The sequence below is a fragment of the Sprattus sprattus genome (assembly GCF_963457725.1).
Source record: "Sprattus sprattus genome assembly, chromosome: 2".
Classification (NCBI taxonomy): Eukaryota; Metazoa; Chordata; class Actinopteri; order Clupeiformes; family Clupeidae; genus Sprattus; species Sprattus sprattus.
The window spans coordinates 50583771-50596270 of NC_137921.1; the positions used below are offsets into that span (position 1 = coordinate 50583771).

The 12500-nt window shown below is 46.8% G+C and overlaps 1 protein-coding gene across 2 annotated transcripts in view; it reads left to right on the forward strand.

Annotated features, from left to right (window-relative positions):
• ddah1 (dimethylarginine dimethylaminohydrolase 1) overlaps nucleotides 1–12500 on the forward strand; it is a 63529-nt gene that overhangs the window by 42078 nt on the left and 8951 nt on the right. For both annotated transcript variants that reach the window (XM_080860741.1, XM_080860742.1), the window contains exons 2-4: nucleotides 6657–6756; nucleotides 7403–7476; nucleotides 9408–9527. In XM_080860741.1, the coding sequence (XP_080716867.1) occupies nucleotides 6657–6756; nucleotides 7403–7476; nucleotides 9408–9527 (294 nt within the window). The remainder of the gene's footprint in view (nucleotides 1–6656; nucleotides 6757–7402; nucleotides 7477–9407; nucleotides 9528–12500) is intronic.

A 12500-nucleotide genomic window follows, 5' to 3' on the forward strand; every position in this document is an offset into this window, starting at 1 on the left:
TAAGTGGGCTCTCAAAACAGAGTCCTCACCACTGTTGTTATGGCTTTATAATTGGAGAGGCGTAATTGAATAGAGGCCGACACACACAGATATACATGCACACACATAGACTCACACACAGGCTCAGCCAGTGAGGCATGAGGCCATCACCAAGCACTCTAGCATTTGGGAGAAAAAGAGGCTTTTGTCATGCAGCACTGGCACCATGCTTCAAGGTTCATTTATTCACATTAGCGACCGACATGCCCGAGAACTGCGCTGAGGGCTGGGCATGCTAATTGTTTTCCTGTCTTGAGCAGATAGTGAGGGCCCTGTCAATCATTGTAACTGTGCCACCACACCCACACACACACACACACACACAGATTAAGAGAGACACATGGACCAAGAGAGAGGAAGAGAGTGATTAAGAGAGAGAAGTGAAGAGAGGAAAGCTCTTGAATTCATTCTGTGTCCCATCCCCCCCATGTCCACATCTCCCCGACCAGGGAAGCCTGTTGTCTTGTCATACATTCCATGAAATTCAAACCACCCACCTTGTCTTTGAAGAGGATGAGAACTGTTCAAGGCATTATGGGATCTTAGGGTGCTTTCACACTTGCTGGTACGAATTCAAGTGCGTTTATTCCCCCCTCCCCTGCCCCTGCTGGTTTATTTTCACATTACAGTATTCGGTTGTGAACCGTGGTCCGTTTATGTCATCAACAAGTGAGGAACATGCAGCTTTTATTTATGTCGCTAGGCAACGATGCAAAAAAAAAAAAAGGCCACACTATTTGTTTTTTTCCTTCATCCTTTTGTTCATTTGAACATATAAGGATAAGGAGGTATTTGCAGAGTCGGGCGGCAATGCAAGATAAGTTTGCAGCTTTGCTTGTAGAGCATACATGCAAACCTTCAAGCGTACATTGCCACGTAGATGACCTCCAGTCACTGTTTTTAAGATTGTTTTCGAAAATTGGCCGTTAATTATTTCACATTTAAGATCAGAGTACTGCATGTCGGGGTTGCATGTTAATGAATAATTTCACATTGAACATTACAGTACAGTCATGTAGGTGTTGCATGTAGGTGTAAACCCATTCGTTCATTTTGGCAGGCATCCGTGTGTGGTCTGCTTTTTTACTCATGCAGACTGAGTCGAGTTCAGTTGCAAGCGGACTCGGACCATGTCCTCAGGCCATATATCATCAAAAATGAATCTAAAGATGATACCAAATTTAGCGAAGCACAAAACTTCCCCCAGTATGGAGTGCAGTACAGTTCTGCATACTGTTGCCTTAAGATGAACTGGGAGACGTGAGCTGAAGCTGGAGCTGGAGCCCCTGTGACGATGCCAGTGTGTAGTGTGAGCAGTTGTGTGTGTGTGTGTGTGTGTCTGTGTGTGTGTGTGTGTGTGTGTGTGTGTGTGTGTGTGTGTGTGTGTGTGTGTGTGTGTGTGTGTGTGTGTGTGTGTGTGTGTGTGTGTGTGTGTGTGTGTGTGAGAATGAGAATGAGAATGAGAATGAGAGTGAGTGAGTGAGTGAGTGAGTGAGTGAGTGAGTGAGTGAGTGAGTGAGTGAGTGAGTGAGTGAGTGAGTGAGTGAGTGAGTGAGTGAGTGAGTGAGTGAGTGAGTGAGTGAGTGAGTGAGTGAGTGAGTGAGTGAGTGAGTGAGTGAGTGAGTGAGTGAGTGAGTGAGTGAGTGAGTGAGTGAGAAAGAGAGAGAAAGAAAGAGAGAGAGAGAGAGAGAGAGAGAGAGAGAAATCTGAGATTTCAGCCCTCCCACCCAGAGGGCGTTCGGGCAGGATGCTGCTCAATGCGGTATGGTTGACACGCTGGAACATCCACTGGCCTACTTGGCACGCCGGCACACTCCTAAACCGCTCCTGAACGTGAATCCATTTTTCAGAGCGGGGCATTCATCAAGTGCCTCTCTCCAAAGCCCAGAAAGCGAAGTGCAAGGATAACAAACCTAGAGAGGAGTGCACAGATAACCAGCGACTAATGATGTGATGCTCGAGACCTTTATGGAAGGAAGGAATCAAGATGAGAGGTGTTGAAATGAACCTGGCAAAAACTCCTTTGACCTTAGATGTACCACATTGCATTGTGGTGAAAGGGTTAGGCTTCGCTGATGACCCACATAGCCAAGCTTTCAAAGACATAACAGGGTCACGTATCATCTTGAAAAACCTGAGAGAACGGTAATGCGTAATCTGCAAAACCCAACAGCCAGATTGCTGTGTTGTTGACATATTCATATAATGCTGTAGAAATATTCATATTCAAGAATGGAAAAGAAAGCAGTTTGTCAGGTCAGAAACACAATGCTGTGCAGGCACCTTGATGGTTACACAGCAATGTGAGATGTTCTTGTTTTCCACAATCATGTTCTTTGAATCTCATAATGGGCTTTGATGTATCTCTGCCTTTGATTCTGTTGTGACATGCAAAGTTATGTCATGGATGCTGTTTTGCGGTTGAGGGAGGTGGGTGGGCCCGAAATTGCGCTGACTGGAATTCTTTCCCCCTGAGCCCTACGTTGGAGCTAGACTTTCCTCGAGCTCTTTATTCCTGGAAATGCTAATTTATAGTCTGCGGCGGATGGGAGCCTTTGATAGCACGCCGTATTTGTGGAGCATGACATTCAATATCCCCATACACATGTATATACAAAGGCTCGGAACAGGGTTCTTTTTTTGTGTTTTCCGCGGAGGCCCTCCTCCCGTAACTCTCCTCCATTGTATTTTCCATCTGGTGTGAATTATGAATTAATTAATCCGTACCATGTAAATGTATGATCCGGAACCGCTTGGGTTCCGATGGAAAGAGATGACCCCACTGTACCCTGCATACTACCACACATGGTCAAGGGGCAAATGCATACCCACTATACACACAAACACACACACACATTCAATTAAATTGCATTTATATAGTGACAAAACAATATAAATGTCTCAAGGAACTTATACACACACACACACACACACTTGCACACATGCACACCCACTATACACACACACATGCACACACAAGCACACCCTACCACAAACACACACATGTACCCACTATACACACAGGCATACCCACTATACCACACAAACACACAGGCATAGCCACTATACACACTTATACACCCAGGCATACCCTCTATACACACACAAGCATACCCACTACACACAAGCATACCTACTTCACACAAACACACAGGCATACCCACTACACACACATAAACACAGATATAGTTGCAGAAGCTCATCCTGACAGTCATGTAAAATCACACGGACATGTGTACACCCAAATACACCCTGCCACAAACACACAAGAAAATGTGATCCCCTCACTACCACCACATGCAGACACTCTTATAGATAGTTTCATGGACACACACACACACACAAACACACCCTGTCCCTCCTCTGCCCCATCAGGGCTGGTGTTTAGGGCTCAGTGTGTGTGACTCCCAGTGGCGCAGCCTGGCTGTTTTCCCTGCCGTGTGCCACAGGAAATGCCTGGGGGCTGATGCAACAGCTCCTCTCCTCAGGGGCTCCTGGGAAGGGACGCGCAGCTGCGATAGCAACAGGCTCCCGCCACACCACATCGGCTCTGCAGCACTCACAGCCATGGGAGTCAGAGCGAGGGAGGGAGGGGAGGGATGGAGGAAGAGCCAGAGGGTGTACTGCAGAGGTCAGCCAGCCAGGCAGACTGAGTGAGGGCCTAGTGAGTAGCAAAAACAACCTCTGGCTCTGCCGCCGGGTCCGTATCTCCTCTCTTAGGTCAGGTGATAGGAATGGCTGGTCAGGATGCAGCCCTCTCGTCTGTCTCCAGGCTCCTGCTGTTTGCTCAGAGCCCTCCACCAACAGGCCGCTTCGCTGCACAGGAGGGTTTGATGATGGCAATGATGGCCCCTGCAGGCGTTAGAAGCAGGATGCAGAGTTAGTGTGTGAGAGCGCTGGATGCGTGGAGGGCTTAAAGCCACCCGCTGATACCTCAGGCTGCCTGGGTGCACAGTCTGTATGCACTCACTTAACCGGGGCAGTGGACTGTAACAGATACCCACAACATCCGGGTCTGGACCCCTAGTCACAAAGCATTTGACCACTTGGAGTACTTCTAAGTCGCACTGACACAATGTTTCTGACTGAAAGTTCTCTCCTGAATTGTTGATGTCAAGTTTCATGCACAAGTTTGCTTTGAAAGACCTCGATTATTGGTTGCTGAGTGACAGGTCTGTGGGAGTGAGTAGGCATGCACTTAATATCCTACCACAAATAATGATTAATAAATAAAATAATAAATATGTGACAGGCTACACATCAAATAATAATTGGATAACCTATTTTACCCACAGGCTGTGTATTTTTGCACAGTGTCAAAATGCATCTGTATGATGACACGTTTGTGTGGGCAGGAGCTAGTTTATTTGTACCTAGAATAAAATGTTACATTCAATACCATTTCATTACTGAGTGAGTTGTTTCGGTTGGCTGGTCACATATTGCATCCCTTACAAGCTCTATAATTATTCCCTAGCGATTGAGACAGTATCTTTTCTTATCTAATCCTGCATGTCCATTCAAAAACATTGTAACGTGGAATAAACGTGGGTTCATCTGTTTTCCGTTCGTTTCGGAATTAGTCTTAGTGAGTTAGAAGTCGTTCGGACTGACACAGCCCATTATTTTTAAGGAGTTTCTCCTAAATGGATAAGTTAAGAGCTACGTTTAGCCTTAAGATGCTTTCCGAATACAGGCCCAGATCTGTCTCATAGTCAGCTACTCTGATAAGACACAGAGACGTCCTTAATGCGAATGGAAAGTCGTTATAGGCAATGAGCAGGTCATTTAATGCGAAGATGCCTCTTATTCACTGCAATCTGCATGAGTGGATGTACAAGTCTCAGGCTTCACAGACATCAGCGAAACAGAGCTACATTCACAAAGCCCTTTTCACTAACTTTGGATTCTATGGCTCTGTCACTTCCAAGAGTGGTTTCTGCGGTGGAGCTGAACAGTCTGACAATATGTTAGCAGTGTGGAATAGTGACAGACCATAATGCTATGATATCTACATGCATAGAACATGAACCTATTCCAAGTCAAGGCCACCAACAGCTTTCCCAAGATATGCTTGGCAGGGCAGACTGCATGAAGATTGGGCTGCAGAAAGAACACAGTGTACCCAAATACTGAGGTAAACGAGGAGACAGAGGTCGGCAAAAAAAAAACCCAGAAGGAATGTGCAAGTGTTTGCAAGTTTGCATAAGTGTTTATATTACTTGAAATTCTATTTACAGAGGAATTAGCATACCTTTCAAAAGCATTATGAAACTTAAACAGTGTGTGTTATAATCTCACTAATCTCACTGATATAGGGTTCCTAGCTCACAGAGCGAGAAGTGGCAGCAGTTTTGTAAAAAAGGATGTGTATTTGTACTAGTGTAAGCTCCACCGCAGTATTGTAAAATAGGATGTGTATTTGTACTAGTGTAAGCTGCACTCCGTGTGACGCTCGCGCTGTATCCCAGATGAGTAGTTAATGTAGTCTAAACCCCTCAGTCTGTTTATTTACCGTAACATGAACTAAAACTCCCTGGGCTCTGAGAAAACAAGTAACGACGCCAAAAACAAAGCAAGCAAGCACCCCCCTATGTGTAATATATAACAGCCAAACTAGGGGAAAATAGACGGAAGTGTGCTATCTATTGGAATAGAGATGGGGGGGGGGGGGGGGGGGGGGTCGTTTCCATGGCAGCCCACCTGGGTGACCTCATGTTTTGGCTCAGCCCCGTGAGGAGAAGCAGAAGCCTTGCATTAGCAAAGCGCCTGACCTCACCTTGCGATAGGGGCCGTGGAAAGACTGATTCGGCCATAAACCCTGGGCCTTGCTCCCAGCCTCCAGGGAGCGCCAAGCTGGACAGTAAAAGCTCGACCTTTCGCTGTCCGGGAGCTTCTCCAGGCGGTCGCGTGACAGACAGCTGACCGTTTTTTGGGACGTGGAGTGGAGTGGAGTGGAGTGGAGGAGGTTTTCTTTTTCTTCTTTCTCTTCATTTTTTATCGTTGTTTTCCTCTGTAGGTCACTTCCTTTACCTCTCTTTCCTTGTAAAAGTTTAACATATTTCCTTTTGTGATGACATCAGCCCCTTGGTCCTCGAGATGATGTCATTGCAATGTTCTGCACGGGCTGCTTTCAGTTTGTTATGCAGCGAGGAGCCATGGGAGGCAGCCATCTACCAAATCACACACACAGACCACCAAACACACACACACACACACACACACACACACACACACACACACACACACTCACACACAGTCTTTCCACACACACACACATATTCTTTCCACACACACACACACACACACACAATGACAATTCAACACATTGTTTTCTTATCTAGTATCCACACATATGGTGACTATCATCGTTGGATTTCAGTTCACAGAATTTCGTGTGATATTTGCTTGAAGCACATTTCCTGTTGTTTTTTTTCCCTATGCTGTCACTTTTTCCATGTACGTTTAGTTGTGTGATGGTGGATTATGACACATTATGCACTTTAGTGCCTCTTTTTCCACGATGAAGCCCATCACCACTTTCTCTCATCCTCTCTTTCTCCTCTCTCTCTCTCTCTCTCTCTCTGCTTCTCTACCTCTCCCTCTTTCACTTTCAGACGGAGGCCATGAAGAAGGCTCTCTCAGACCTGAACCTGAACATTGTGGAGATGACCGACGAGTCTGCCAGCCTGGATGGCGGAGATGTCCTGTTCACAGGTAATTGACCAATCATAAGTCGCTACTTACGCCCACCCGGCCAATCACGTGCCACCACCTCGCTCCTTTTAACTCCGGCTGGAAGTGCTCCAGCAGTCCTTCCCATAGTCCTCAGCACTGCTTGAGGAGGCTGATAATAAGAAGAATAAGCAGCTGATGGAAATCTCCCAGAGTGCCTTTTAGAGAGCCTCATTGTCTTGCAGACATCCCATCATAAACATGATTAGCTAATCTGGGTTGCCAAGGTAATTACTGTTTTTTCCCCCTGCTTCTCTTCCTGTACATTTTGTTACAGTTATGCTGTGAATTAAATGTGGGTCATTCACCAGTGTGTCTGGAAAAAAAGCGAAAGTACACCTAATTGAGTTTCTAGACGTTGGCTTGGCCTCCCCCCTCGTTCCTCCCCTCTCTCCTTCCCAGCGAAAATGAGTTTCACATGGCAGTGCTAAAAACGTTTCCTTTTGGCTTCCTCGCAGCCACGCTAATGTCTCATCTGTGAAGACTCAGGCCCTCTCTCTAGCGCGCTCTCTCTCTAGCCTGCTGCCTCTCCATCTCCCTCTCCCTCTCTTCTGCTTCTGAAGGAGCTACGACAGAAGACCTTGGGCTCACCTGCTCTTGTCTTCTTCTCCCTCCCTCTGTTTTGCAGGTAGAGAGTTTTTCGTGGGCCTGTCAAAGCGGACTAATCAGAGAGGAGCCGAGATCCTGGCAGATGCCTTTAAGGTGAGTGTTAGTGCCAGTCACACCCACTCTAACCTTATCAGATTTGTTCATTCGTTTCAAATCAAAGTGTATTAGTGTATTAGTATCAAATAAATGATCAGGTTTGATAACCTATTATGGAATGGTGGCCACCCCAACCACTAAATAGGCCAGTGCAGCTTTTTCAGTCTCACACAAACTATTAATGTTGTTCACACAAACACACACACACACACACACAGTCTCACACACACACACACACAGTCTCACACACACACACACACACACACACACACACACACACACACACACACACACACACACACACACACACACACACACACACACACACAGTTAAGGGTCTCTCAGGCCTTCCAAAGTATGTTCCACTCTAACCCAGCTGGTCGTTAATGTCCTACTTTGTACATCACGTTTGTTGTTGTTGTTGATTGTAGTAACCCACAGATGATGACATATGTATGGACAAACCTCACCCCTCACCGCGCACAAACCCAGGCGAAGTCATTCCAGTTAGGAACATCTTCATGTACTACTATCTACTTATTGACTTTGCCCCCAAGCCCCTGCCCCCTTCCCATCAGACCTTAAGGCCATCTGATATGTGGCTGCTGAGTCACAGACAGGGATGTGTGTGTGTGTGTGTGTGTGTGTGTGTGTGTCTGTGTCTGTGTCTGTGTCTCTGTGTGTGTGTGTGTGTGTGTGTGTGTGTGTGTGTGTGTGTGTGTGTGTGTGTGTGTGTGTGTGTGTGTGTGTGTGTGTGTGTGTGTGTTTCACCCGGGCTGAGGCCACTTGGCTGAGCGCTGCCCGGTTCCCGTCTGTGTTTCATCTAAATTCCTTCAGACCCTGCTCACTCGCTCGCTGTGGCCGCTCACGCTCCGTCAGCTCTGCTGTGAATGGCAGAACATGCCTCTCCATTTCCCGGTGTCCCCGTTCCAGTCGTGCACTCACCCCACCCTTCTTGAAACCCCCCTCCCCTCCCTCCCTCTCTCTCTCTCTCTCTCTCTCTCCCTCTCTTCTCTCTCTCTCTCTCTCTCTTTCCTTTATCAAATTTAGGATGCTCTTACAGCATGTTCTGTTCAGCCCGGGGATTAAGTGCAGATGTGCAGAATGATGCGCGAAAGGGGAACATTTTCTACTCTTTTTATGCGGCCCTGACTGCACGAGAGAAAGACAGGGAAGTGTCCTGGAGGGGTGAAAGGTCACAGGAGCTATCTCCCCCAGCTGTCTGGCCTTATCCAGGCCCGCGTGCAGAAGCTCCGGCTCCGGCTCCGGACGAAGCTGATGACTGAGGAGTCCGCTGACTGCCCATCGTGATAAGCTGAGGAAGACATTTGCGTGCTATCTCCGCTAAATCATCATTACGACCCGGCCACTCCACTCAGCTCCGCTGCTGATAACAGTTTGGTCGGAGGGGGAGTTGGTTCAGGGGAGGGGGGGGGGATGTGGGTAGAAATGTCCTTTGATTCCTGTTTGGAGGCAGCAGGCCAATTTAAGGGCAGGACACTTTTTTTTTCTAGAGGGAGATAATTTCACACAGGGCTCAAAGCACGCCATCAGGAAATGCATTCTTGCGCCGTGGAATGCTTTGATAAGCAGAATTACACAGGAAGCCATGCTTTCATCCTTCATTTGGACACGGCTATGGAAAGTCTAATGAGTAGATGTGGTGGCACTGATATGGCAGAGCCGACAGGCCAATGTTCCCTGCCCTCCCTGCCATTTAAAGGATCCCTCAGACTCGTGCCAGATGATGATGTGTCTGTGGCCAGGAAGCCGCAGGATGTCGGGCTCTGTTGAATCATCCCTACTCCTCAGCAAACTTTCTGTCTCTTTATGTTTGGCTTCTAGAGTGTTCCGTTTGTCTGGACCAATATGCAGGAGTTGTGGTGGGCTGGGAGGCGTGTTTAAGCCAATGGCCTTGTGTTTTGCAGGACTATGCTGTGTCCACCGTGCCGGTGTTGGAGGGGCTGCACCTGAAGAGCTTCTGCAGTATGGGGGGACCAGGCCTCATCGTGATTGGCTCTAGTGAACATGCTCAGAAAGCCCTCAAGGTACAACCTTCACTGATTTGTTATATTTCTACTATGTGCTCTCTCTCTCTTTTTGTCTCCCTCTCTCTCTCTGTGTGTGTGTGTGTGTGTGTGTGTGTGTGTGTGTGTGTGTGTGTGTGTGTGTGTGTGTGTGTGTGTGTGTGTGTGTGTGTGTTTGTGTGATCACTGTGTTCTCTATCGGACATAGATGTGTGTTTTTGTATCTGACACATTGCAACTTTGGTTCTTGCTACTTGCTTCAGTTTTCTCATCCTACTTCTATGGTCACCTCATTGGTCATAGACATCAGCTCATTCTATCTGTGGAAAGGGTTTGATTTGTAGCTTTTTGTCCGTGTGGTTGTTATGGATTCCTTGGCACTGACAAACTTTTTCTCAGTCACCTCTGAGCAAAGGAATTAATTATCCACACAATCATCAGTGCCTGACATCTACCCAAACACTGTTCACTACTGTGGAAAGTCATGGGGCAGGGATGGTTATTAATGAATCAAGATAGTTTTGTTATAACAGGGCATTTCAAATGCCTTTTCAGATCTGATTTTAACCAAATAAACCAGCAGCATGGTCTCATTTGAATGTTTATCATTGCGGTGTCTTGAGGCTGGATCAAGGCCGGAATGCAGGGATTTTTTGGGATTCGGAATGCTGTTGTTGCCTAAACAAGTATTTGAGCAGGCCCTCTGATTGGACATGTTGTCATGGAAACTCTGGATCATAAAGCCAAAGTTGAAACAGTGTTTCACTAACATTGACGCAGGGATTTTTTTTCCCTCTGGCTTCGTTATTTTGGCTCCTTCCCAGGTTTTGCAGTGTTACTCTCCGCGTCTCCGAGGTATTCGGCCTGTGTTAGTGGCAAGACAGAACACCGCACCCACGGCCCAGCCAGCAAATCAATCTGAATTAGGTGTGGTCTTCTTAGTGTCGTTTGTTTCTCCTGAACTGGACAGAAACACCTTCTTTTTGAGATGCACTATTATCCCTACATTTATTTTCCTTCGCAGATGGACTGTGTGATTACTCAGATACACTCGCACTCTAAGTAGATCATTGTTCACACACAGGGTTTTGCCTGTCAGAGCAGAGGCTTTGCCAGGGTAGAGCACACAGGAGCACAGTGCAGAGTGCTGGGGTGAAGTACCCCCACACACACACCCCTCTGGCAGACAGACTCCCACCTCTGGAGAGAACGGAAGCCCTCTGGCACTCTAGCTCAACAGCTCCCTCTGTTGGTCAAGTAGCTGCCAGCACACAGAGCCATCCATTGGGCTTTTTGAAAACCTCACTGGCCTGTAAAACAGAGTGAACGTCCAGTTGAAGGAACCGAAAACACAGGCATCAGCTCTGCACTTCAGTGGCTCAGAACACCCTGCTTGGCGGAAACGAAGCCCACTCTGCTACCCAATAGTGCCAGTTTCAGACCGGCTCTAGTAATAAAGTGCATGCCATCCCCACCCACACCAGCAAATAACAGTTGACGTCAGCTTCTGCAGCACAATTAACTGGGGTTTTTAATAGACATTAGATTAGTTTTTAAAGAGGATTTAATTTGGCCTGGGCCAACAAATCTCTACATTTTCAAATGACCTCACCCTGGGAGCAAGGTCTTGTGAATTAACTCTTTAATTAGAGTAAGAGGCCGGGCTGCGATTACTCCAGTGAAACCAGAAGCCAGGCATTTTTATAAAACCCAGGCAGGAGTCCATAGGCTGTCTCTCACTCCGAGGCTGAGTTATAGATTGCAAGGAGAGCGGGCTGAGGTCTCGGCTCTCTGAAACATATCCAGGTCAAAGGTTGCGACGTGTGGCGAATTTAAAAGATGTTTCACTTGTGTGACTCATGATGTAACTGTCCAGCAACCGAACTTACCAGGCATTCCACCTCAGTATGCTTCCAACTGTTTGCTGTGAGTAAGTGGTTGTTAGTACTTCTTGGCAAATCATTTACATGATATATTCTTTAGGATCAGAATGGCTGTGTGCATTACAGGATTGTTTGTTAAAACACATTCTTGACTAATTACATTTGTAAAACAAGAGGATATTACTGTATGTGTAAAGTTCAACCACTTCTCTTTCCAGACCTTCCCTTAAAGTGTGCATGAAGTCGACTCATTCAGGCAGGGGAATAAGCACGGAATTAGTTCTCTCTCTTTTTGATTGCAATTGCTCTGCCACATTCTTATTGTCTATATAGGACCCTTGCCCTGATACAACACAAATCCTCTTCCAGAAGGCTTAGAGCGAGAAGTGATTGTATGCTTTCAGAGAGTCAAATAACTTTATTATTTCAGTTGGCAGACGTTTTTGGGAGCTATATGGTGGTTCAAACATTTTGTGATGTGGTAAAGTTTTGTTTTGGAACCTCTGAAAGAGTACTGGATTAATAGGAACTCTCATGTTCAGTAGAGGTCATGTTGAGTTCAAGAATAATAATACTGAGACTGTTGTAACTTCACGGAACGGAAATACAAAATGTATTTAGATAAGCAATGCTACAAAACTAGGGTGTGATATCAGTTCTGCTGTGAGATTGTGACAAAGTCCAGGGTGCGTTTCCTGTCTTTTGATGCGTTGCAGTGCTAAAAAGCGTGTGCATGTAAACCGTAATTTCCTAGCATCTGAGGCAGGTTGTGTTCAACAGAGGTTGGTCCTCTTCAGTCACCCACACATGTGTCACTACACTTAATCACAAGGTTGCTGTCCAACACAGTTAAGTGTCTAACAACCATATTCGCCGGGCCTGACGTGGCCTGGACGAGCGGCTATCTGTGGAGTCTATCTGCAGCCATAGTGGCACATACGAGGAGGACACACACACACACACACACCGGATGAATTCCAGTAGCCGCACTCATAACAGCCAGGCGGTCCTGAACCATGAGGTCATCCCTGACACACACTCAGCCTTGAGTCAGGCTCTGCGGCTCTCAGCACCTTGGCAAAGGGAGAGTCTTGTAGATGGACCACAGCTT